The sequence below is a fragment of the Molothrus ater genome, chromosome 5 (assembly GCF_012460135.2).
Source record: "Molothrus ater isolate BHLD 08-10-18 breed brown headed cowbird chromosome 5, BPBGC_Mater_1.1, whole genome shotgun sequence".
Classification (NCBI taxonomy): Eukaryota; Metazoa; Chordata; class Aves; order Passeriformes; family Icteridae; genus Molothrus; species Molothrus ater.
The window spans coordinates 14,809,492-14,836,450 of record NC_050482.2 but is presented as its reverse complement, the minus strand read 5'-3'; the positions used below and the strand labels follow the sequence as shown (position 1 = coordinate 14,836,450).

Sequence of the window (26,959 nt, the reverse complement as noted above, 5' to 3'; positions counted from 1 at the left end):
GTCAGTGATGGGGTGTTATTTGTTTCCACGAAATGTAACTAATTACATTTCCTAGGAAAGTTGGGCGTGTACAAAAGAGAATTATTTGCCTTTGTTTCATCTTAAACTTTTTCCAAAAGTCTCCTAACTCTAATGGCTCTTGGTCCTCTTAGCAGCAGTTTCTTGATACCAAGTCCTTACCATCTATATTTTAAAACCCCAAAGAACCAGTGTCTTTTAGGCAGTGCTTTTCTCCTTGCCTTTAATGTTTGTGTATGTGCCTGTGCATGTTTATAATAAAATAGACTATTTTAAATTATGTTTAAACTGACTTATACAGTTATCAACCTGTAGTAAAATAATGTAATTTCTTTTTTTTTTTTTTTTAATTTGGGGAGTATGAAGTGATATGTAGGTGCTGAAATCAAATGTGATCTAATCTGCCCATAGGAAGCATGCTTAGGAAGTCACTCCTGGCTTCCTCCCATTCAAAATATTATCTGTAAATAACTCCAAAACGAGCTTGCTGGTTAGGTATTTTGTGTGTGTCCCCTGCAGACCTATTGAAGATCACAAACCTGAGAGTCAAATTTGTCAAGCTGCACACTCTGGGAGACAACCTCTTGGACTCCAGGATGGAGATCCGAGAGAAGTACTACTATGCCATCTACGACATGGTGGTCCGCGGGAACTGCTTCTGCTACGGGCACGCCAGCGAGTGCGCGCCCGTGGAGGGCTTGGACGAGGAGGTGGAAGGAATGGTAAATATTCACACTCTTCTTGTCTCTGCCTCTTTTAAGTGATTTGAACACAAATGTAAAGATGACACTCTGTCCCTCGCCTCTGCACGCTTGGTTTTCAAACAGCAAAGCTGTTATGATTATTCCTCTGTGGCAAACACATCCGTCATTATTGGTATTAACCAAACACATATCTCAGATTAGGTGATAATTGTTTTAACATTCCTTTTCTGATTGTGTTACAGAGCTGATGAAACTGAAAGGTAGGAATGAAGAAAGGGAGTGTAACCTTATTAGGTCAGAGACTGATGTGTGAGTTGACTTGGTTACCTTAAAATTGAAGTGGAATAGAGGCATCAAAGGCTGAAACACTTGTGAATCAAACATAACCTGTGTTTGTATAAGTCATTACCAGCTGAGAAGTCGAGTTTGTAGCCCTAATAAACACAGGCCCTGAAGGAAAACCCTGATTGCCTCCATGATATGCTGCTGCACAAGTGCCACATCCCTTCTGGGCTCTGCTTTTCCCCATGCTTTTTGCATGACAAGCCATAATAGCACCCTGTTAATGGGTGAGTTATTAACTGGTTGGAGATGTGGGATGGGGTTGTGGGTTGTCCAGGGCTGCAGGATGCCGTCGAGCCAGGCATGCTCCACTGCCCTGTGTTTGGATGAGTGTCTCCACTCAGGCTTTGCCTTTAGCATTGTGGCTACAGTGCTGGTAGTGCCAGTGGTCTGTGGCAGCAGCTGTCACACAACCACTCTTGGTCTGCTTGGTGCTTGTTCTGTTCACAAGGCAAAGGCAGAGCCTGGGGCTGATAGATAAACGCCATCCAAACTGGCTGTTATCTTTGCTCTGAGAACCAAGGCAGGCTGGAAAGAGGGCACTGGGCTAGTGACCTGCTGATGTAAATAGTTGCATGTTAATAGCTAATTAACAGCTAATAAACAGCTAACTTTTGGTTCCAAGAGGCTTCTGTGATTATTGGGGCGGAACTGTGCTCTCCTTGTTTATTTCTGAAAGCATTTATTCTGGCACTAGTTCCAGTAAGGAAAGAAGGACAGATTTGTATGAGGACACTTGGGCAGGTGAAGGACATACCTATGGCCCTTTATGCCTTTTCTAAATGCAGTTACATGGATTAAAGTAATGTATATGTCCATTATGTGCTAGCTTTATTTTGCATTAATTGTAGAATGTTTTTTTTAATTTTTCATTTATAACCAACTCTTTTTCCATTCTTTTTTTTCCCTCCTTTTTTTTCAATTACAGGTTCATGGTCACTGCATGTGCAGACATAATACCAAAGGATTAAACTGTGAGCAGTGTATGGATTTCTACCATGACTTACCCTGGCGCCCTGCTGAAGGTCGCAATAGTAACGCATGCAAAAGTGAGTTGGAGTAAAATGCAGAGCTGGGTGCCGTGAGCGTTACAGGCTGTTATTTGTGTGTAAAATCCTTCATGTTCTTTGGTTGACACCGGTGTGTCTTTTCTGCAGAGTTGCACTTCCCCAGGACTCTTACTCTGCTTTCTGTCTTTGTCACAGAGTGCAACTGCAATGGCCACTCCAGCCAGTGCCACTTTGACATGGCAGTGTACATGACAACGGGGAACACCAGCGGGGGAGTGTGTGATGACTGCCAGCACAACACCGTGGGCCGCAACTGCGAGCAGTGCAAGCCCTTCTACTTCCAGCACCCCGAGAGAGACCTGCGGGACCCCGACGTCTGCGAGCGTAAGTGCAGCCCCACTCCGCAGGATGGGAATGGCCTTGGGATCCCTGAGGAAATCCCAGGTGGGCCTTGGGATCCCTGAGGAAGCCTCCAAGTGGCTGTCTTGGAGGTCTTGAGGGAGCCTGGCTGGGTTTTGTTTTCTCTTTGAGAATCTGGGAATTTACCTGGTCCTTGTGTGTCCAGCCCACGTCATGTCTAATACTTGCAAGAGTGACAGTCTTTCTACACAGCAGCTGAATTTCAGACTTGGCCTTTCATTTTGTAGCAGTAATAACATACATGTGGTGCTTCCTTCTTAGCTTGTAACTGTGACCCAGCTGGCTCCCAGAATGGTGGGATCTGTGACCGCTACACTGATTTCTCCACCGGCCTCATTGCCGGACAGTGCCGTTGTAAATTATTTGTCGAGGGGGAGCGTTGTGACCTCTGCAAAGAAGGTTTCTATGGCCTGAGTGCTGATGACCCAGCAGGCTGTCAGTGTGAGTAAAAACATATGCTCCTTTATGTGTGATCAAAAGCTCTTTGAGGGTCTGTTAGTGCCAGGAGAAGTTGGTTTGTGGGATAGATTTTTTTTTTCCTTTTTTTCATGTTTTGCCTAAAGGAAAAACATTACTCTAGATTTGGTGTAGCTTGGAGTCCACCAGCCCTTAAAATGCAGTTTGCCATTTGATCCTTCTGGTGTATTCAGTGGAAATAGCATAATCCTCCTTATTTCTTTTCGATTATGAGTCTTTAGGCCAGGGAGGTTTTACTGGGATGGGTGGTGGGCAAAGAATGAAATTAATTTCTGTAATGGGGAATTCAGGGAAAATTTAATGTATATATTGAAGTTGAACACTGTCTAAAATACGACTCCAGTCCTGCTTTTGACCTGCCTATTTGTATTTCCATGTAGCTTGTGCCTGTAATCCTCTGGGTACCCACCCCGGGGGCAATCCTTGTGATCCGGAGACAGGAAACTGCTATTGTAAGCGTCTGGTGACAGGAAAGCAGTGCAATCAATGTCTGGCAAGTAGTTCACCCTAAAATCAATCAGGAGACACTGGTGTGAGGGGGGCTGGAGTGTGGGAAGCATGGAGCAAGGTGCTGGCCCCTGTCTCTGACTGCCTACTAGCCCATGCCTGGCATTTAGGGTGTAGAGGGCGCCTTGAGATGTCAGGAGCCATGAAGTGTGCTGTGTTTTGGGGAGCTGGGATGCATGTCAAGGCAGACCAGAGCATCCAGTCTAATTCCTGGGACCATAAGAAGTGAGACATTAGGATACCTGTGGTAGCTCTGAAAATGAGGGATCTAGGGCAGTTCTGCTGAAGTCCTTGATGGGGTGAAAGACAAAATGGTCAGGGAAACAGTGTTACCAAAAAAATTGCTTTCTAAACAGGCCATTATTTTAGGCAGGGATTATTTCACACACATACATTTCCATGTAGTGTTTATGCATGCTGGAGTGTTATAGAAACATGCTGTCAGATAACTGGATGTGTTTGTACAAACACTGAGAAACTCTTATCTAGCAGTGAACTGCATGGAAAAACCAACCAAGCCCGTCTGTCTGTCTGTCTATCCAGCAAGCAAGTTGCAGAGTAGCAGCCCTGCAAGGGCAGTGCCCTACACAAATACCCACTGCCCCATGTGTGGCTCTCTTGCCCTTGAAATGGTCAGCAAGGTGGGAGAAGAGCAGGTAGGAAGTGCTGTTGGTGCTTGTGGGGGTAGACCCACAACCAGGGGAGCAGGATCCATGGGTGGTGGGGCAGTCTGGGACAGCTTGGGCTGAGTGTTTAAAAATGTTCCTTTGGGTTAGATGGAGCTAATTCAGCCCCAGGTGACAGTGCTGGTGATGTTTGCTCCTGCAGCCCGAGCACTGGGGCCTGAGCAATGACATGGACGGATGCCGGCCGTGCGACTGCGACCCGGGCGGAGCGCTGAACAACAAGTGAGTCTCTGCCCAGTCACTCTCCTGTGATCACCCACTTCACCCAGCTTCATGTTTTTGTAACCACAGCATCCAGGGCTCAATGTGCTCTGGGAGAGGATGTTTGATACCCATTTTTCTGCTTCAGGAGGTGGTAGATCTTGATTGCAGCAAGGGTGGCAGGGGCATCCATGTCTTTTCTGTGCTGAGCAATCTCTGTTGATGCCACTGGTGCAAGTGAACATGTAAAACTGTTTTTGGTGTAGCTCTGCCTTTGTCAGCCATGGTAGGAGCCAGGTGTGGATTAAGCTCTGCCTTTGCTGTAACACAGGGTTATGGACCCATGGTCCATGTCAAAGCTTTGCTCTTAGAGGATGAAAGCAGGACTCAGGCATGACATAGACACGGACAGTGACATGGACATGCTGGTCTTGCTTTGCTCCCAAATCACCCTTTGGCCAATCTGTCTGCCCACTGGTGCTATGGGAAGCACACTAGCTACACAGTACTGCTCCGTTGCTCCAATGGTGCTGCATGGAGTAGGATGTGGACCTGGATGTGCCCACTGGGGAGATGGACATTTTTTAGAGAAAATTGTAAGTTTTGAATATGCATCCATCAGTATCAGCATGGAAAGTCGTGGCTTAGTTGTCCTGTCAGTGGGGTGCTGGGTAGCCAGACTGCTCCGCTGACCAGAGCAGTTCTCTGTGTGCTAGGTGTGTGCCCAACTCCTGGCTTGTTAACAGCAGCATGTTCCTTTGCCTTTTTTTTTTTTCTCCTCTCCCCTTCCTTCCACAAACCCTTTGAAATGTCATGCCTTTGTCTAAAGCCACGGAAGTTTCCCAAGGGGGTCAGAGAGCTGTTTCCCACTGAAGCCCATGGGACCACCCTGGGGGAGTGTGGGATCATCTTGGGGTGTCTCCCATAGGTCATCACAGCCTACAGACACCCATCTGCATCAGGGATTGCCGTGGGAATGTCCCACGGGCCGTCTCTCCTGTCTGCTCCCGAGTGAATCATTAGCCCTTGGCAGACAGCAGTGTGGATCTTAGGGATTATTTACTCCCCCGTGCTCGCTGCCTGCACACAGATAGGTTACACCGCACAGCTCAGAGCAGCTCCCCCAGCACAGCTGCTTCCAGGGCTTTGGGGTAACAGCCCAGCTGTGGCCCAGCCTGTTTCCCATGCACTGAGCCTGGAGATTGCAAAACCATGTGGGGAGGGGAGGTGCAGCATCCTGGCAGGGGCAGGCAGCGGCTGTGCTCCCGTCCAGCCACAGGAGCACCGCAGAGCCCAGCTCTGGCTCCTGGCTTTGCTCTCTGACTCTCATTGGGAAGGGGGAGCTGTGCTCTCCTCGGGCTCCTCTCCTCACCTGCTGAATTGCTGCTTTCTGGCTCCCTGTCAGGGTGTGGGATGCTGTGCCTCACCCAAAATTCATCCCTGTGGTGTAACCCAGGTGGTGGAGTTATTGCCTTCCCAGAGGGGAAGCTTCCCAGCTCCTCTTCTGGGACAGCTTTTGGCACTATTGGCATCTCAAAGTGAACATTTAAGAGACTCTCTGCAACTTCAAAAAAACAGTTTAAGTTAAAAATTACTCTTTGTCTGGAGGCTTGAGGAGTCTGGAGATTGTTCATGGAAACCAGAGGCATTTACCTTTAGAAAATGTTTTTAAATCCCACTCAAATTTAAAGAAAGAGGTGTGTTTTGGTGGACCAAAAAACCTTCCTTTTAAGAAGTGCAATTGAGTGTGTGTAAAATTACAATGTTCTCAAGCGTTCTTTATGATGCAGGACAGACTCTCTAGGGACAATAAAACGGCCAAAGGCAGTTTGGGGATAGAGCTGTATCGAGTAAAGAAAATGTCTCATTGTGATAGAAGGGGAAATCTATGTGTCACTCTGGACAGACCTTCAGTCAGGGAGGCCCTGACTGCCCCATGTCACTGGTTGTGTCTGTCCTACTCTAGGGCAGCCAGGGATGGTTTTCCTCCCTGTGTAGCTGCTGATGGTGACCTGTCTGGATGCTTTGCAGCAAGTGAGAGCAGCTCAGCATCCTGGGGCGTGCATGTTCCTGCTCTGCCTGAGACCATACAAACAGATGCACTGCCTCTGTGGCTTGCAAGCTTGGAGCCCAAGCCTGCCCTCAGCTCAGGGCAGATGTGCCTGTTGGCTGTGTCTGGTAGCAGGTAAAGCTCCCAGAACTCCTGTGTCCCAGGGAATCACTGCATCCATAGCATGAAATCCTCTTGCCATCCAAATAGAGGAAACTACTTGCAAACTGCCTACTGGAAATGTTCCTGGTCTGTGCTTGCTTCCAGCCTGAGCCTGGATGTTGTTTTGGAGAGTGATAGTTGGGTTGAGCCAGGTCTACTTGCAACTGTGCTGCCGTGTTAGTAGTGCAGAGCCCAAGAGCCTCTCCTGTGTGCTGTGTTCAGAAGTGCTTCTCCTCCTGTGTCATTTAAAATGCCATAGCTCCATTGCTGCCTCAGCATAGCCAAGATCTGTTGTAAATTCATTGTTCTTCCATTCTAGCTGCTCAAGTGAATCTGGCCAATGCGAATGCCGGCCCCACATGTTTGGACGTCAGTGCAACCAGGTGGAGCCTGGCTATTACTTCATTTCACTGGATCATTACATCTACGAGGCAGAGGAAGCCAACTTGGGCCCTGTGAGTAGCAGTTTCAGTGGACTGGAGTGTCTGGAGAGCTGTGGAAAAGTTGTTTCACCACTTGGCTCTTGGAAGTGTCTTTTATATTCTGCTTATTTTGCAATTAAAATGTGGAAAACACAAAACTGAAATGCATCAGAAAACTACTAACCTGTAGCTTTTCAATCTTATTATCAATAAATAATGGAGTAATTGAGGGGGGAGGAATTGTAATTTTTCTTTTTAAACCTATTTTTTTGATCATGGCTGTACAGTTAGTTTTCTGTCACCATCCCTCTCTGTACCCCATCACATCCACTTCTCCTCTTATCTCAAGAGAGGTGGGACAGACACTGGCTCCTCTCTTTGGTGCCACTTCAGTGTGAGTGAACAAAGCACACATTTAAGCACATTGCCACAGTTTTTATAGTTTCTGTATATCAGTAACATATATTTTATTAATGACTAAAACCATACTGGTTGTCCAAAAAACTATTTTTGTAAGTGAGGTTGCCTCTAGCTTGTTCTGCCTGCTGGCATGCTACAATAGGGTTGCTGGCTCTTTCTGTTGCCCATCACACAGCCTTGCTTTCAATTCATTAACAGCAGCTAGGTGATTATACCCATCACTTTTGCCTCCAGCAAGGAGACAGGGAGATGGAAATAATGGTTTCTCTAAAGCAACAGATCTTTGCCTGCCTACAATCAGGGCATTTGGTGCCCTAATTTATTTCTTTTGAGCAAAATGCAGCCACTCTGCAGTTTCAGCCAAGGCAGAGGAGTTTTTCCTCTCATATAACTGCAGAAAGGGAAGGCAGCACAGAGCAGAAATTGTGCCACAGCAGAGGGCACATGAGCTGGTGCAGGGTTTTTGGTGCATTTGTGTCTGCCCAGCTGGAGAGGTGGTACCTGAGGCCCTTCCAAGGCTCAGGGATGGAGAAGCCCAACACCAAAATCCAGCCTGCCAAACAGAGCAAGGGGAATGTGCTGCTGGTTTGCCTTTTGAAACCTTGAGAACAAACAATTTTTAAAAACACCAATATTGAAAAGCTTCTCACAAATCTGATGATAGAATAAAACTCTGAATTCCCAGATAGGGGGCCCAACACAAGACAAAATGCAGTGGCACGGAGTTGCAGGGATTGACAGGCAGGGCCAAGCCCCTGTGCTCCTACAGCTGCATGCCCTTGCTCACATCCTGCCTGCCATCCTTTCTGGGGAGCTCTGATCTTTGTGCAAAGCCAAAGGCTGATAACTTACAGCCAGGCTCTGTTCAAAGAGTGTGAGAATACATGAGGGGACATCCTGAAGTGACACGTATATATGTAGGCGTTTCCTTGCATTTTATCCCTTTCTACTGAAGCAGCTTCCTTAGGAATGCACAGGATGTTGTTCTATGGAGAGAACTATTTGTGATACAGATACATTTGAAACAGGAAATTTGAGCACCATGTTTCTATTTTCTATTAGCTTTTTCCCCTTCTTTATATAAAAAACAGATAAAAAACCTGACACCTCAGACTGAAAAGGGTGACCATGTGTTGATTTGGCTAGGAAATATCTATCAGTGATGAGGATTTCTGTTCTTTAGTGACACCCTGCTCATTAAAGACATGATCTGCTTTTCCAATGCTATTTTGAGCAGTGGTTTGGTTTGAAACAGCCTGGTGTAGTCAGGGAGCAATTGGCACTCAGGTTTGGGTGGTTAATGGAACAGTGATGTGCCACTGCCATAAATCCTACTGCTACAAGTGCAATGTGGAAATCTGTATGGTGAATGAGATGTCATAGCTGGTGAATTAGTTACTCATAGCAAGTTTTAAAATTTAATTCTGCACCATAGCAGAGAAATAAATGAAGAGTTGTGCAGTTTTGCTTTGCTTTATCTCTCTTGCATTTGTAATGTTGTTAAGTGAAAGGGCAGTGGTGTGCACGTGTATGGATTTAAAAGAGAATTTGTGTTGTCTGGGATGCCAGCAGTGGATGCTGCAGTCCAGAAGTCATCCATCAGCAGAACCCCACACTTCATGTCCTCCTATGGGACTTGCAGATTTAATGGATCAGTACTGAAATATCTGTTCCCTGTTTTGTAGGGAGTGAACATAATAGAGCGCCAGTACACGCCAGACCGCACGCCGTCATGGACAGGCATAGGATTTGTGAGAGTCCCTGAGGGGGGACACCTGGAATTCCACATTGACAACATCCCCTACTCCATGGAGTATGATGTTGTGATCCGCTACGAGCCGCAGGTGGGTCTGTGAGTATGGGCACTGCTGCCTCCCAGCCAGGTGCTGGCTGTCCTGGTGAACAACTGACATGAGCTGGCACTTTAAGGAGTCATCAGGGCTCAAAGAAAGGACAGGTGCTCAGTTAAATGTCTGAGATGTGTCAAAATCCAAAATGATGGTGACTATTTCTAGTACTATTTTCTTTAGAGTTTGTTTCTCTATTGCATTGTTTCAGCACCTGTTTAATGAGCAAATTAAAAAGTGACAAGTCCCATCAGGTCAGATTAGACTATAAATTTGTTATTGGCCAGATCAGATGGGCATTGTGCACCTTAGGAAGCAAATTGCCCATCTTGGATGTTGAATGCCTGCAGCCAAGAGTTTGCAAGCAGTTGCCTTTGATAATTTGTAGAGTGAAATGAAAGAGAAAAATCCCTCCATCTCCTTGCCTGTTGGCAGCAACTTACTGCAGGGAATACTCACATACAGGACCCAGAGGTGAGGGGAGAGGAGTCACCAAAGCCCCTGGTGATGCCATGATGCAGATGGGGCTGCTGGCCACCTGCTCCTTGCTCTCAGCCCACACCTGCAGCTGATAGATGCCCCATTGATGCTGCAGCTGTAGCCCCATCCTCCCTGAAGCACCATGACCACCCTGTCTGTGCTCACGCTTTTCCTGGCCTGAGCTCTGGATGCTTCCAGAGTTTATGATTCTTACTTGATACTGATGAGCCTTTTTTTTTTCCCAGTTGCCTGATCAATGGGAAAAAGCTGTGATCAGTGTCACACGCCCAGGGAAGATTCCCACAGGCAGTCGGTGTGGCAACACAGTTCCTGATGATGATAATCAAGTGGTCTCACTATCACCTGGATCCAGGTTGGTATAACTGGATGGGAAAAAGGAGAGAAAAAATAAAGCATTTAAAAATTGAAGTACAATAATGCCACATTTTCAGTTTTCTGTAACCTCTGTGAAAATAGGTGAAAATTAATTTCCAGTGGGTTATAAAAACCACATTTAGTAGTGTGTCTGTAGACTCAAAGCTTTTAAGTTTATTCTCATATTCTGATATGGTTTGTTCACTGAGTGGAGGGGGAGGGGGAGGTGTTTGCACAGCCTGTGAGTGAACACTGGTTTGACTCTTTACCTTGCTGATAAGCTTTTCCGGTTCTGACTTCCACAAGCCTGCAAACTGCCTCTCTCACGTCGCAGCTTTTGTTCTGCTTTGTTCTGCCGGGTCTTGGCTGCTTTCTGTTATCTAGATTGCTCTATAGGGGCACCTGAAATGCTTTATGGTGCCTTTGAAGTAAGGACTGTTTCCTGTTCCTCCTTCAGATACGTTGTTCTCCCGCGGCCCGTGTGCTTCGAGAAGGGGCTGAACTACACCATCCGCCTGGAGCTGCCCCAGTACTCCTCGGTGGACACAGAGACTGAGAACCCCTACACACTCATTGACTCTGTGAGCAGAATTTATTTCAGGGATGCTCTTAAAAGGCTGGAAGTTTGCATTTCCCCTGGCATATGTCTGTGTAAATTCAAAGTAGTATTTTGCAGCGTTGTTCCTTACAGCTGAAGTCAGATTTCAACTGAACAATGTAATGCAGTATAGGTTTCTTCGGAAGTTCCTCCAAGTACGTGAGCTGTTTTTCTGCTAAAATGCCTTTTAGGTATTTTGCAGGACTGCAGCTAGTCCACAGACCTCTAGTTTTCTTGGGGAGGCTCATGTGTGTCATGTAGGTCATGAAAATCAATGACAGTGTTAATCTTCTTCTTTAGAATGGATAGAATTTGGTAGATTGGGTAAGAATTTGTCAGATACCAGAAGTATTCCACCAAAATAGAGAAATACTGTCATTTACCTTACAAATTCCATTTGGCTATTTGCTTTTCAGCAAAAAGAAGGCTAGAAACTGGGATAATACTGAATTTTCACAATTTTTGTGGAGGCTATTTATAAGTAGTGACACCTTGTCATTCTAAAATTGTTTTGTAGCTTGTTCTCATGCCATACTGCAAATCACTGGACATATTCACAGTGGGAGGCTCGGGCGAAGACGTGGTCACGAACAGCGCTTGGGAAACTTTCCAAAGATACCGGTGTTTGGAAAACAGCAGGAGTGTTGTGAAAACTCCCATGACAGATGTCTGCAAGAACATAATATTCAGCATTTCTGCACTACTGCATGAGACTGCCTTATGTACGTAACCACCTACTTGTAGGGGAGACTGTGCCTGGGGGCTGGATGGTGTCTGCAGGCAGAGCAGTTTCCATGGGGAAGGCATGGGTGTGGGATGAGGCAGGGGATTCATGTCCTGTGCCACAGTGCTCACTTTGTGCAATGTTTTTCTCTGCTCAGCATGCCAGTGTGACCCTCAGGGCTCCCTGAGTTCGGTGTGTGACCCCAATGGAGGACAGTGCCAGTGTCGTCCCAACGTTGTTGGAAGACAGTGCGACAGATGCGCCCCTGGCACCTTTGGGTTTGGGCCGAGTGGATGCCGACGTATGTTAAACCCTTGGCTCTGGGCTGGGCTGTGGTTGGGGCCCTGAGGTTATGGCTTGTCTTGGAAACTCAGCCTCTCTCCCGCTCTCCTTGCAGCGTGCGAGTGCCACGCCCGAGGCTCTTACAACGCCTTCTGCGACGTGGAGACGGGCCAGTGCCACTGCTTCCCCGGGGTGTACGGGCGGCAGTGCGACCGCTGCCTGCCCAGCTTCTGGGGCTTCCCCAGCTGCCAGCCCTGCCACTGCAATGGCCACGCTGACGACTGTAACCCCTACACCGGGGAGTGCCTCAGCTGCCGGGACCACACAGCCGGGCACAACTGTGAGAGGTACGGCACCTGTGCCCTTGCCCTGCCCCTCTCCTTCCCCACAGCAGTGTGGGCACAGCAGCTCTGCTGTGCCTCTCTGGTGCTGGTGCTCATGCAGGTGTTGAGCCACAGCAAAAGTCCCTGGGTCCGGGGAGTCAGAGAAGCACTTGTGGTCCTGGAGATTGATGGGAGTGGGGATCCCCTCTTCCCTGCCCACAGCCTTGTGTCTCATAAGTGACCAAGAGCACGCTGCAGGACCCCAGGCCTTTAGCGAGCCTTCTGAGAGGTGTTGCAGTGGCAGGGCTGATGTCCAGCCTTCGGTGTGCAGCTCCTATGCTGGTGTAAACCAGGCAAATTTGTGTCTGTGGACACAGCTGCTAGGAGTGTGAGTGGTTAGGGAGAGCCCTAAGGATGTTTCTGCCCTTTGCTTCTTCACAGTGGTATAAAATCTGAGCTTATGTACAGCAAGGCTGCAGTGTGTTTGCCTGCAGTCCCTGCATGCTGTGTGCTCTGTTGTGCAGGTGCCAGGCTGGCTACTATGGAGACCCCATCCTGGGATCAGGTGACCACTGCCGGCCCTGCCCTTGCCCTGATGGCCCTGAGAGTGGACGCCAGTTTGCCAGTGGCTGTTACCAGGATCCAGTCACACTGCAAGTCGTGTGTGTCTGTAGTGTGGGATACATAGGTACTTGGTGGGGCTATGGAGGGGTGGCTGGTTGGGTTGAACCTTTCAGGGAGAGGACGTGTTCATGTGGGTTAGATGTGACCAGCACCAGTGGGTTGTTGCAGGGGGTTGCTTCACCTGGAAGGTGCCAGTGCAGAGTGGTTTCTGTGGCTGGTGCCAGCATGACCATGAACCTCATCTGCAGCAGTGGGGGATGACTGGTGCTGAGCAAAGGGTTGGCAGGACAGCACTGGAACTGAGGGATGAGCAGCATGCCTTGGTGCCCTGGGTGGTACCATCCCTGCTCTGCACCAAATTACCCTGGTCTCACCAAGTGCTGTCTCTGTTTCTTTAAACGTGATCCAGTTGATGCCCCCCCAGCAATGGTCTTTATTGCCTTGCTGATGACGGGGGCTGTGCCAGGGAGCCGTGATGGCCGTTCCCAGTGTGCCTGTTTGTTCAAACAGGCAGTCGCTGTGATGAATGTGCGTCTGGCTTCTTTGGGAGCCCCGATGAGGTCGGTGGCGCCTGCCAGCCGTGCCAGTGCAACAACAACATCGACACCACTGACCCAGAGGCCTGCGACAAGAGGAGCGGAGCGTGCGTGAAGTGCCTCTATCACACCGAGGGGGAAAACTGCCACCTCTGCAGAGAGGGCTACTACGGGAGCGCCCTGCAGCAGGACTGCAGAAGTGAGTGCGAGACACAGCTGCAGCCCCAGCACCAGCCTTGTCAGGGGCAGCAGTGGATAGCTAAATGCTTTTTACCTGGGAGCATTTGGAGTGGAGGAAAAACCTTATTACTTCCAGCTGGAGTTGCCTGCAGCTGCCCTGCAGCTGGGTGGGGCTCCTGGCTCTCTCTGTTTGAGAGGGAGTTCAGAGACAGCATTTACATTTGCTGAAAGGTGGGAGGATTTTGCAGGAGGGGGGCTTCTTACCCTCTTGATACTGGTCTCTGTTTATATCTTCTCCAGAGATAAGGTGGTGGGGGGAGGGTTTGGCTTTTGTTTACACCAGGTCCCAGCAGGTGTGGTTGGGCAGTGAGAATGAGGACTGGGACAGGAAGCTGTAATGGGTGGTGGGGAGGCAGACCCCACTCTCCTGTGGCATCAGGCACAGCCTAGCAGGACAGGTGGGTCACTGAGCAGGTGAGCTCACTTTTGGCCAGTTGACCACTTCAAGCAGATCTGCCACTGTAGCTGACTGAGGAGAGCTGGGCAGACCTGGGCTTTGGTTCTACAGAAGGAGGAATGGAGGAGAGCAGGGAGGGTTGGGCTGGTTGAATGAGGAGGGCTGGGGCATAAGGAGAGCTCTTGAGCAGTCCTGGATGTCATTCAGTGTTGGGTCAGCCAGGCCTGGCCACTGGCATTGGGACATGCCAGCATCTGCCCACACTTCTGTGGACTCAGAGAATAAACTAGATGTGAATCAGGGCAGTCTGGTAGCAGGGGGCAGGTTGACATGGAGGTGCCGTGCTCTTTCCCTCACAGAGTGCGTCTGCAACTACCTGGGCACAGTGCGGGAGGACTGCGAGGGCTCGGAGAGCTGCCGCTGCGCGGCGGCCACGGGGCAGTGCCGGTGCCTCCCGAACGTGGTGGGGCAGACGTGTGACCGCTGTGCCCCCCACACGTGGCGCCTGGCCAGCGGCACCTGGCTGCGAGCGCTGCGACTGCGACCCCGCGCGCTCCCTCGGACCGGCCTGCAACGAGGTGAGGCGGCGCGGCCTGTGCCCGAGGCTCGGCCCTGTGCCCGAGGCTCGGCCCCCGCTCGGGGCAGGGCTGAGCTGCTGAGGGCTCGCTGATGGGTTTGCTTTTTGGCTTTGACAGTTCACAGGGCAGTGCCACTGCATGCCGGGTTTCGGAGGCCGGACCTGCCGGGAGTGCCAGGAGCTCTTCTGGGGTGACCCAAGCGTGGAGTGCTTAGGTGAGTCCAACCCTGGTGCCTGCTCCACCTGCTCCTTTTGGAAATGTCTGTGTGGCTGGGCACACCGTCACACCCCGGTTCACTGGGACACCCCTGCCAGGAGCAGCCCGCTCGAGCCTTGGAAAAGAGGGAAAAGAGGGACAAGAGGCATGGTGAGGTCTGCCCTGGGGTTTTGGTGCCTTGCAGGATGGGACATGTGGCAGGAGCCCAGGCCTGTGCTTGTCTGTGTTTTTCTTGTCTGACCTTTATTTAGAAACAAACCTCTCTGTTTAGAAGCAACTCTTCCTTAAGGGTAAGATTGCAATGCTGTCAGGTAAGCCAGCATGATAAGAAAACATATCACAAACATTTGAATTGAGAATTGAAACTAGTTTCCTTTGCCTTTCAATTATATGTAGCTGAAGACCCCTGTCTCTTGTGCCTTCTTAAAGAGACTGGAGATTTTTTGTTAAGTAGGAGACTTTCCTTATATTTCAGATTAAAATAAAGGAGAAAGCAGAGACCATGCAGTGGTTTAGCCATAGCTACATGCTGCAGAACAGAGCACCATGAAGTAGGTTGTTTAGAAAGCTGGATGGCCTCTGTCCTTTCATTATAAACAAGTCTGTTCATTAGCTGGAAAAGAAACCTCAAACATTGTCCAGACCAGAACAAACTTGTATCTCTGATCTGTTCAAATAAGAGTCCTTGCCAGGAGGATTTGCAATAGATTTAAGGTATTTTTTCCTGCAGGGAGGAATGTGCTTGCTGTGGTCTTTAATAAATCCCTTACAATAGAGATACCTTAGAGCCCATTATCTTGATAGATAGGCAGGTCACAGCTACTTGGTTACTGCAGCAGATGAAAGGACTGGGGAGTTGTCCCAGTTCCTGAGTACATATTGGGTTTCCTGGGGGAAAGGCTGCCTTTTGAGAGGCTGTGTGTGTTCTGACATGGGAAGGGGTGTGCTGACCCCTGCTGGCTCCAGGGCAGGGATTGTCTTTTGCTATCAGTTGTCTCCATCAGGGTTTATTGATGGAGTCCATCTGCATACCTTATCAGCAGGGTTTTGCAGCATAGCATCATTTCTGATCTCTCGAGGAGTTTCTGCTGTCTTTTGAACATGTGAAAACCTGCTTTAATTTTTCTGAAGTAAAGAGACAATATATTCTTCAGAGCCTGTTTTTACCATGTGAGATCTACACTCCCCTTCCAGTCCACCATCCCTTCTGTGCCCTAGTGACAGAGGAGACTCCCTCGGGTGGAAAGGCAGATTTTCCTTCATGATTACATCCAACAGGAGGTGTCTGTGGCAGGTGGGGAGAGCTGCTGCCCAGGGCTGAGCAGTGGCAGCCTGCAGTGTGCTGCTCTGGACAGGCTCCAAGCGTGTGCTGGCTCGTGGAACACATCCAGCCGGGTGGTGCTGCAGGCTCTCCCTGGTGTGCTGCGGTCAGGGCCTCCTGTCTTTCCTTGGCAAGAAGACAATTGACTTCTCAGCCCTCGTTTAGCCCTGGGGAGTGAGTGGTGATGTTCAGGCTGGCAGACCTGCAGCTGCTGCGTGGGCAGGTAGCAGCTCTCTGGGATAAGAGGGTTGCAAGCAGAAACCGTGCCGTTTAAGGAGCTGCCGAGCAGTGTCCCTGGAAAACAGCAGAGATCTGGCCTGCAGCCAGTGAAGCTGGAACTGAGACAAGGCTTTGTCACAAAGATGTCTGCTCCAGTTGCAGGGAACATGTGGACTCCTGCCATGGTGTTTGCCACCTGGCGTGTTCTTGCTAGCCCAAGCAGCCAGTATGGCCACACTTTGTGCTGCATTCAGGAGCAAAATAGGAACAAATCTGGATGGGGAAGAGCAAAAGCTCTGAACCATGTGAGTGTGGACACAGTCTTCACCAAGCTGGTGCAGAGGTGTGGACATTGCCCCCAAGGGCTCCAGCGTGGGATCCTCCATTCTCTAGGGCAAGTGGGTTCTGCTCAAGGTTGGAAACCACAGGGTGAACCAGTTACTCCAAGGACAGTGATGTGTGATCTCTTCACAAAAGGTCTTCAGGTTGTTGGCATCAAGAAACACAAGCTCCTGACGAGAAATGAGAACCATACTGCTCATGTAGCTTTGACAATATTTAAAAGTGCCAAGTGCCTGCAAATAAGCTCTGGACAAAGCTGTGTGGAGATGTGCAAAATGGCCCATATAGGACAGGCTGAGGCTGCAGCTCTCCATGGGTTCTCAGGCACTTGCAGCAGCAGTGAGTTGTGGATGTGGCCCAGGGTCCCAGTAGACTCCAGGGGATACCAGGCTCTAGGGCACTCTTCCCTCCCATCCCCATTGCCAGCCTGCTGTCTGTGATGTCTCTTCTAGAAACCTTGTTTAGATCAGCCACGGTGAAGCAAAAGCCGGGGAAGGCAGGTTTTTGTACCTGTTCTGGGTGCTGCAGTCTGTGCCCCCTGCTGTGGAGAGAAAATGTCATCTGATGTCTCCTCTCTGTCCACAGAGATCACACTGGCACCACTGGGGCCCGATGAGGTGGGTGCCTGTGCTTGGACAGCATTGTGCACCCACAGCACTGGCTGCACTTCAGCACCCACAAATGTCCCCACTGGGGATTACACCCCACAGAAAGCCTGTGGCTGGGTCTTCAGAGCCGGCTTACTCCCTGTGCTTTGAAAAACCACAACATTCTCGCACTGAATTCAACATAATGCCTGAAACAAGCACAGCAGAGCCATAGAGGATGGGGAAGAGCCCAGCATTTCTCTCCTGGCCTCGTGCAGGTCCCTGGGAGGATTACAGTGGGCAGGAGCTCTGCTGTGGGCATCACCTGCTCTGGAAGCAGTGCCAGCCCCTTGGCAGGACTCTTCTGCCATTGCTCCAGCCTCGAGCTGGCTGCAGCTCTGCATGAACCTGCATGTGAATGTGTGTGTGTGTGCATAAAAATCCTACCTAAGGTAGTAAATAATAGCACTACAGAGTTCATCAAATTCAGGTCTCCCAGGCATTCTGCTGGAGCTTTTCCAAAGCCTGGCAACTAAAGTGCAGGACTCAGCATGCTGAGTTCTGCACCAGCTTCAACCCACAAAGCATGTCTCCAAAAGAAGGCTGCAGGCTCCTGGGAAGCCTGAGATGTGGAGTGGCTGCAGATGCAGCTCAAACAATGCCTTTGCACAGTAGATACTTAAAGTTTATGCTTCATCTAATATGAAGGAGATGACAATTTTATTGTCATTACTGTTGTAATAAGTTGAACAAGCAGACCAGAGTGCAGTTAGTAGGAGGCACTGTGTGAGACTGGAAGTTAGGTGGTGTTGCTGTAGTCCCTTCAGAAACATGTCCTGTGTTGGACATGAGTATCAAGTCTTACTGTAAAATCACAGAATTTAATTGAATTACAATGAAAAAAAAAGGTCATGCTTTTTGTCAAATACACACTGCATACATTGACAAGAATGTTGTTTTTCTCTTTTTTTAGTCTTTGTTATATGGCTGGTGCAGGAACAGCAGTTCACTAAAAATTACCCTATTGCCATTTAAGAATAAGTTTTGTAGTCTTAAAATTTTAACACCTAGATCTTGAACTAGTCACATAGGCTGCTTTTATAGATATTTTTGGTGTTCAGAAATGTCTTGTTTCCTTCTGTGAGAAGTGCCTAAAGGAAGTCAGACAAATTCTGTGCTAAAAAAATATAATTTTCACTTGGAATTTCATAATTTTAAATTACCTAGGGTCATAAAGTACTGTAATGTGTATTGATTATTTCAGAAAATTATCCTTTTGGTATGGTCTGCTAGCATGTTAAGATGTAGCACAACTCCAGTAATTTTAGGCTGGAAATGATTCCTACTGAAATCGTAATGCTGAGAAGTTAGCACTATGCTTGCAGGGTAACTTGAATCAATAGCTGATTATTCAGAAGAAATTTGCTAGCTCTGCAAAACTTTCAACCTTAAAAATTGTTGAATGGTTTTCTTATCACAGTGCCTCACTGCCACTGGGAAATGATGCCAGGAAATCGTGTTTGAACAAAAGCTTTATGTTTTTTTCTGTGGAGGAGTTAAACATTTGATGCTTGCCGCCCTCAGTCTGAAGCAGTAAAAAAATATTTCTGGAAAAATGATTTCTATTCAGCATAGGATGCTGTACAACGCTTGTTTGTTCTGGCATCCCCCAGTGAGGAATTGAACACTGAGACTGGTCTTCATACAGCCCATTCACTATCCATTCTGTCACCTTTTGCTCTAGTATCAAGTGCTTTGACACACCTGAGTTTAAATTAAAGTGATGTGCAAATATACTGCATATTGAACTACAGTAGTTTAAATGGAAGTGAGTTCTAAATATTTGAAATCAGAGGAAAAGATAGCAAAGCTTTCAGAGTAGGTAAAAAATAAAGCAATTCTCAGATCCTTTTGAGCTTAAAGCAAACCTCTCAAGCTAGTTACTTGCTTCTTTTGGATTTCTCCTCTTAGGTTTTTACATGACTGCATTTGGTATACATGTTTGAGTGTTACTTCTCTCTTTAGGATCAGGAAAAAGGAGGAAGAGAAATGCACTGATGAAGGTGATACAAGAATTACCCATGGATATTCAGTGTGTGCATGGACATACGTGCACATGCATTTGTAAACAGATGCAGCTACAATCCTCATAATCTGCTAATCAGCAGATCCTGACTGAAGAATTTGGCTAAAACTTTTCCAAAAATATGGTTTCCCTGAAGTTGAAGTATGCCACAAAAGAATCACTGATTGAGTTACACACTCAGTTAAAGAAAACAATACGCCCAGTTCCAAAATGACATTTCAAAACAGAAACCTATTGTTTAATTTAGTAAATGCTCCTTTGAAAACCCTTAAATCTTGGGCCAACGATTTCAAAAGACTTCTTTTCCTCCACTGTGTTTTCCATGGGAGGTACTGCTATGTCCTGCTCTGCCTACAGATTTGAAGCCTGTCTAACACTGATTTTCAATGCAAGCTGCCATGTCTGCATTAACTTTCAGCCCTTCACCCTGGCTTTGGGCCATCTGTCTGCTTGAAAGGAGACTAATTAACCATTTGTCTTGAAAGGCATTTCCAACTCCAAGTGGTCAAGGCATCCAAGTATCTTGAAGTAAACTCAACATCTGTTAGATTTTGCAGTGCAAAATGAACTACTTTTCCAGTTTCTTGTCATGTAAGCATAGGGAAGCCACATAAAAGTAGCTTACAGGACTTTGTCTTTCCCTATATCACATATGAGTATAAAGCTGTTGGTAGCTACTAAGCCACATCTGAAACATCTTCAGGCACATCTGCATCCCTAGATGTGCCTGTGTGTTTCTTGTTCTTGAAAAAGTTCAGATTAACCAGATATATGCTAACACTGGATGTGTTGTACTACTCAGGTCTTACATCAGATTTAGGAGTGTGCTGGTTGGAGCCAAAATCTCCTGAGCAAAGCAATACTTTGAAGGTCATGTTTGAGTTAGCCTGTCAGGCACAGGACTACTTCTGAATCCCACCATGGCCATAGGAATAGTTGGACATAACAAAGGAGGTGTCTGGGGAACAAGAACTCTGCTGTGGCTAGAAGTGATGGTGGGTACTTTGGTCAAACATGATACTGAGCATGATGTGCTGGGTCACTCTGACTGGTGTTTGCTCTGTTTCTAGCAGGTATCTCTGGTATTCACATCCCAGTTCATTGGCAGTGATACTAGAATGTCACAGGAATTTTCTGGTGCATGTGCACCCACCATCTTGAATGATAGATGTGTAACTCAGTTGTTCTTCCATGAGCTCTTTGCCAATCCTGTGCCAGTGTTCTCCAGTCTGTGCCAGCTCGGAGGGCCTCCTTTCACATACATCCTGCCACTGTCACTATGCTTTTGTTCCTTTAGGATGAAGTCTTGCCCTTCAGTCAAAGAGACTGAAGCCAGCAGGTTCTTGGCAGGCAGGCACTGCCTGAGGCAGAGGTGAAAGCTGGCACTGAGCTATTTGCCTGGTGGACTGCTGTGTTCAAGGTGCTACTCACTGTGAAGAAGGTTTTACATCATCTTGGCTTGGGCTTGCTTTCCTTCTCTTGAGAACTGGCCACAGCTGGAGTGAGTAGAGGGTTTAATCCCTACCATGGCATAAAGGGAAGGTGTTCTTCTTCAGTGGCCTTGAACGTTCTCCTTGCTGAGGTGTAAAATGCCTGGTGGAGGTTTCCAGGGCACAAGGTACAGGACTCCACTAGAGGTGGTTAGGGGTGAAATCTGGCGTTGTCTTGTATATGGTTAATGTCTTGGGAAGAGGAGGAAGAGCAATAGAAAACCAGCACTTTTGAAAGCCATTCTATATGCATTTCATTCAGGGGACTGAAGTAATTGAGAGCCAGGATTACCTGCTTGTGAGCTTGATAAGAAATCATAAAATGGAGATGTAAGAGACACAGTAATGTTTCTATCTGCCTTGTACAATTTCTCATGGTCCTGCAAAGCTTGGTTTGGGAGTTTTGTAGGACTGTATTCTTTCAGCTGCTGTTCTGCATTTAGAATAAATTACTTCTTTGCTCTTATCATCCCCCAACAGGCAGCTGTGGAGTTTGCAAACAGTATTTTAGTACCTAAATTATTTTCTCTTCTTCCCTAGTATTTTCTGGTTCCAGAAATTTTGGAATCCACTTTACCATGTAAATGCTACTAAAGCCATGTCACCTGGCTTCCCTGAACATGCAGGTATTCAGGAGTAGAATTACCAGTATGGGGTTACAGGGATTTTTTTCACATTAAGCCTTTTAAATCTGCAAGTAAATATAGTGATCTGATTTGCCAGCAGCAAGTATTCATGTAACTTGATCAGACCTCAGGATCTTTGAGAAAAACCACATGCCATTTAGCCTCTTTCTATACAGAGGAATTTGGACAATTCATCATTATACCAAGGGCCTTATTAGTTGACAGAAGGGTTAACTGACCTTCAAACAGGAACTCAACGGTTTGCCTGCAGGGAACATATTCCATGGTGAGTTGACTACTTAAGCACTTTCGATGTAAAGTAAAAACAATCTCTTGTGTCAGGGTATAGTTCAAAGAACAAAAGACCATTTTGCTCAATTGTGCAGGCAGCAGAAGTTATTTTTGTCTCTTGCCTATCATATTCACGTTGTACAAGAAAGTCGTTTTGTTGAGGAGTGATTTGTTCTGCTGGGGCTCTTTTTGAACTGAAGACCACCACTGTGTTCTGGCATTGAAGCAAACAATGTACAGTCTTGAAAACAGCTTTGTGTTTTGCCCTATTTTCAGGGGGACATTTGCTTTGGGTGTGTGAATTGATTGATGGGCCCTTTTGAGGGCCCATTTAACCTCCTTAGAGCATGCCTGGTAAATAGATGTGTAAGTGAGGGGCTTTATCAGGTATGCCAGTCCTTTTCCTGTTTAGGGAACATGTGCTTGACCTGTTTTGGGTGCACTCTGCCATAATGATAGGTAGATGATGTGCATATTTTTAAAGCCTCTCTTTTTGTTGCTTGCTGCCATCTCTTTATTAACAGCATGTTGGTGATGTCCTCTGCTGCTGCTGCCTCCTGTGTAATTAAGGAGGTCAAGTGGCAGCCTTGCTGCATGGAAATGCTTCTCCTGATAGCATTATTGTGTACAGAGCGTGTCTGTGCTTTCAGCAGTGACAGTGCATCACTGAGTTAAGTGAGTAACTTCTCTCTGTCATGGGTTAGTGCCAAAGAAATGTATTTCATGAAGGTGTGAACACTAACTCCGAAGTCAGTGCTTAGTGTGAAATAATTTTTAAAAATTTATAAATTTAAGTGTCCTCATTTCCACTGAGGGTGACATTGAGGGTAGCAAACAGCACGTAGGCTCTTGGTCCTTAACACCTCAAACACTGCAGGGCTGCCCATGACCACATTCTTTATTCTATTCTACTTTTCACTGCCAGATTTTTTTCTGATTTTCTGTATACCCAAAATGTCAGCCCATGCCAGGCTCCTCAGTGTGTGTTGTGAATGTTTTCCCACTATCCATGGCAGGAGCATGTTCTGAGCCAGTCCCTGTACCTCTGCCTACAAGATCTCTCAAGGGCTTTTGCTGCATAGATTTGTCCTGTTCTTGGAAGCCAATTCCACTTTTAGCACCCACAGTGCCTTATGGAACAGAGCTCCTCCAATTAACCAAGTGCTGTGTAATCAGTTATCTCCTTTTAGTGTGCTGTTTGTGAAAGGGTGGTTGGGTTATGATTTGCAGGATTCCTCACCTGAGTGTTACTCCTCTGCTAGGGGAGACAGTAAATGGCTGTTCCTAGTTCAATTTTCCTTCTTCTCTCATGATTTGCTCTTAAATCCTCTATGTGCCTGCCTGCCAGCCACTTCTTTTCCTGTCCCAAGAGCCCTGCTCTACTCACTCTTCATTGCAGGAGAGAAACTGGGATCTTTATTTTCAGCTGCTATTCAGCTGACATCTGAACATTGCAATTGGTGTCCATCCTTGCTCCATTATTGTTCCTATTTCCAAGATGTGCAAATTCTGATCTCCTCTAGAGTTCTTTCCCCATCTCTCTCCCCTTTCTCACTCACACTTGCTTTCTCCATACGGAAGTGATACATCCATAATTAGCTCTTTATAATTGAGACACTGACCACATCTGTGTTCATTGTATTATAACTGTTATTTCCCCAGCCTGCCAACATCCATGGCCTTCACATGTGCCTTTTTCTCCTCCCAGCATGTGACTGCAACCCTCGAGGCATCCAGACCCCGCAGTGTGACCGTGCCACAGGGCAGTGCATCTGCAATGAGGGGGTGGAAGGGCTGCACTGTGACAAGTGCTCCCGGGGCTACTCGGGCATCTTCCCTGACTGTGTGCCCTGCCACCAGTGCTTTGCCCTCTGGGATGTGATCATCAGCGAGCTGGCTAATAGGACCCAGCAGTTCTTGGATAGGGCTAATACCCTCAAAATCACTGGAGTCACTGGCCCATACCAGCAGACACTCAACACACTGGAGGAGAAGCTCACTGAAATTAAAACCATCATCGCTCAAAATCCAGCAGCCGAGCCCCTGAAGAACATTGGGAATCTCTTTGAGGAAGCAGAGTGAGTACAGTTGTAGTTACATGGATCAGTGTGTCTTGGGAACAAGTGGGAGTTCCAGTGAGCTGGGATTTACTTGAGTGACTGATGTCCCCATGGTGGGCTGAGGGCACTCTGGCTGGGTGAGGGTGCTGTGGCTGCTGGAGCACCTTGCCATGCTCAGCACTGGCAGTGAGTGCCCTTCCCACTGGGCAGAAACCTGGTGGGGCAGGCAGGAACAGTGCAGCTGCCACGTGCTGGGCTGGGTTGTCCTGCTCCCACTGCTCTCCAGGCAGCTAATTACCAGGGAGCCACTCATGCTTGCCTTGTGCTGCCCCAGGCCAAAGGACAAGCACTGCTATTATGTGAGAGAATGAAGAGGGGGAGAGATTAAATTCCTGGATTTCCCTGTGTAGCTGATGAGTTGGAAACTTGGCCTTCTTTCTGCACTCTGAGCACGTGTTGGGGGAAGCACCAGGTTTATAACACAGATTGTTTCCTTTTTTCTGAGAGTAGAAGCCTTGTATTTTCTTTTAGGACTAAGCATACAAAAGATGGTAGTCTGGAGATGGGGCAGTGTAACATTAAGTAGGATTACAGAGGCTTTCTAGTCCTGTGTGCCGCTGCTCCAACTTGCTTGTGCATTGTGAAGGGAACTGCACAAAGCAAAAGGGTGAGGATTAAAGAACAAATGTCTCAATTAGGAATAGTTTCTGTCCTACAGCTCCCCTCCCTCCTGCTAGAGAGCTGAGGGTTGCTGCTGCTTCTGGACTCTGTGTGTATTGAGGGAGACCAGAAAAGCTGAGGAGCTGCTTTTCCCTAACATACCTTAGGTGTATCTGCTCTTGCTCCTCTCTGGCTGTATAGAAAGTACTGGGCTTTGGAGGAGTCCTGGAAAACAGCAGGCTGGTGGGCTATTGAGAGAGCTGTAAATTGATCTTAGATCTTAAATACTGCCTTGATTCTTTCAGAGTGAGGAAATGCTTGGCTTGAGGGGATCACCATGGATGGGAATAGCTTCCTATGCCCACTTCTGTTCCACAGCAGCCTTGACATGTAGCTCACTTGCTTTTCCTTTTAGGGTTATACCACTAGCTAAAGCCTGCTCCATGGCTCAGTGAGTGAATGCTTAGAGCAGGAGGTTTTCCTTCAAAACTCTGGTGAGGAGGGATCTGTACAGAAGAGTTTAAAGAACCCATTGTGCTAAAATAAAGGCTCCCCCCTCCCTGCTTCCTGAAGTTCAGTTCTGTCTGATGAGCTCGTAGTAATCAAAACTACATTTGAGCTGTGTGGGATGGGAAGCAGATTATGTATGGATCATAGTAGTCAACTCTGACCTACGCGGTTGCCATGATACAAGAGCATTACTCCAGTCCTCTGGAATCTCCCTCCAGTTAATCTTACACAATGCAGCTGTTTTCTGAGCAATTTGGCGCTTTGGGTTTATAAATGTGCTGTAAATTAAAAAGTAGGTTTGTATAATAAAGGAAGCAAAACAGTATTTTAGGTAGGCATATTGTTACAAATCGCTTGGAGCTCCACTGAGGGAGGACAGGTCCTGCCATGGGAGAAGCTGGGTACATCTCTAGCCACCATGCTCCAGTGAAGTGTGAGGCAGATGACCCTTCTTCCTCCCCATGTTGAGTCCTGTGCCTGTTTTACAGAAAGCTGACAGCAGATGTTACAGTTAAGATCGCTGACATAGAAGAAAACCTATCAGCCTTATCAGCAAAGAGCAATAGCACAGACACAGACCTGAGTGCACTGGAGACAGATGCCAAAAGTCTGGACCACGTCGTGAAAGAGCTTGCAGAGCAGCTAGAGTTCATCAAGATCTCTGATGTTCGGGGTAAGTGTCAAAGGAGGGGGAGAAAGCAGCAGGGTGGCCAAAGATTTAATTAGTGCATGGGTTTAAGTACCAGATTAATCTTCTAACTTGTAATAAAACAGTTCCTCAGGGACAGGTTCTTTCTGTGCATTAGCAGAGTTGCTGATGCAGCAGGAATTTTTGCTCCCTCATCTGGTCTCTCTTCCTCTGCACATTACAAAGCTGGCTCAAATTCTTCGGGCATAGAATCGTCTTAAGGTATCATGGTGAACACATTGTAGATGAGACACAACAGAAGAAAGTGCACCACAGATTTCAAGATATGTCTGGACATCTCCCTTGCTCCCTTCAGTCTGTTAAATTGCTATTTCTGGGTGAAAAAAAAGAGCTCATGGTAAAGGGTCAGTTCTTCTGAACCACCCAAGCCTGGCATGTCCATTGGCACACTGAAATGGGCCAAGAATCAAAATTTGCTGGAGGAAGAGGAATGTCACTAAATTATTTGGAAATCTGGAAAGCTGACTTCAAAGAAAGTATTTATAATTTTTCTTATATATTTCCTGGTTTGCAGGAAGTCTGAGATTGTTTCCAGTGAACATGGGAGATTTCAGACTAAGGCGAGTAGCATGTGGAATAGTGGAGTCCCTGACTTCTGGCATTTGGCAGAGGAAAGCTGCCCCAAGGTGCAGAGTACAACCACCCCGATAGGGTCCCTCACACCCACACAAGGCCTCTCTAGAGTTGTCCAAAATCAACAGTTCCATAAATCAGCATCTTTCGTCAAGCAGTTGTTTCATAGGAAAGCTCTGACCAGTTTCCAAGCAGCGACTCCATAAGCCAGACATTCCAGGGCAAGCAATAAGAACTGATGGGATAAAGGAATCCTTAGAAAACAAACTGTTACCCTAAAAACCTTCAAAGGCTGTATTTCCTTTTGCCCTTAGGGCAGGCAGAATTCAGTCACTAGGGTTAGAGAAAGGCTTAACTTCAAAGACCAGCTTGACAGTCTCCACCAAGCAAACTTTTTTTCCTACAAGAGGCCAAATTCTGTCATCCTTGCAATGGCACAGCTGCCAAGGCCAGTGTTTCCTTTAATGTGATATATCACTAATAATCCTGATGTGTCATCCGATAACATCTGTGATATACGTTACTTTGGGTTACTCAACAGAGTTTTCATCAGTTCCCTCTGATTTCTGCAGGAGCCTTGGACAGTATCACCAAGTATTTCCAGATGTCCCAGGAGGCAGAGGAGAGGGTCAATGCCTCCACCGTTGATCCTGACAGCGCCGTGGAGCTGTCAGCGCGGACGCGGCAGGAAGTGCAAGACTTGATCAATGAGAAGGAGGCCCAGTTCAAGGCTAACCAAGAGGAGCAGTCGCGCCTTCTGGATGAACTCGCTGGGAAGCTGCAGAGCCTGGATCTCTCTGAGGTGGCTGAGAAGGTACACAGCTGAGAATGGCTGGGATAAACCCG

The 26,959-nt window shown here is 47.4% G+C and overlaps 1 protein-coding gene across 1 annotated transcript in view; it reads left to right on the top strand.

The window, feature by feature from the left end:
• LAMB1 (laminin subunit beta 1) overlaps positions 1-26,959 on the top strand; it is a 42,930-nt gene that overhangs the window by 8,929 nt on the left and 7,042 nt on the right. Inside the window, 21 exon segments of the mRNA XM_036401414.2 lie at positions 538-740; positions 1,993-2,113; positions 2,270-2,458; positions 2,756-2,935; positions 3,352-3,464; positions 4,307-4,386; positions 6,897-7,032; positions 9,105-9,263; positions 9,992-10,119; positions 10,579-10,702; positions 11,237-11,441; positions 11,601-11,744; positions 11,841-12,072; positions 12,573-12,736; positions 13,183-13,407; positions 14,205-14,365; positions 14,367-14,423; positions 14,541-14,637; positions 23,310-23,679; positions 25,320-25,504; positions 26,686-26,927. Of these exon segments, the coding sequence (XP_036257307.1) occupies positions 538-740; positions 1,993-2,113; positions 2,270-2,458; positions 2,756-2,935; positions 3,352-3,464; positions 4,307-4,386; positions 6,897-7,032; positions 9,105-9,263; positions 9,992-10,119; positions 10,579-10,702; positions 11,237-11,441; positions 11,601-11,744; positions 11,841-12,072; positions 12,573-12,736; positions 13,183-13,407; positions 14,205-14,365; positions 14,367-14,423; positions 14,541-14,637; positions 23,310-23,679; positions 25,320-25,504; positions 26,686-26,927 (3,515 nt within the window).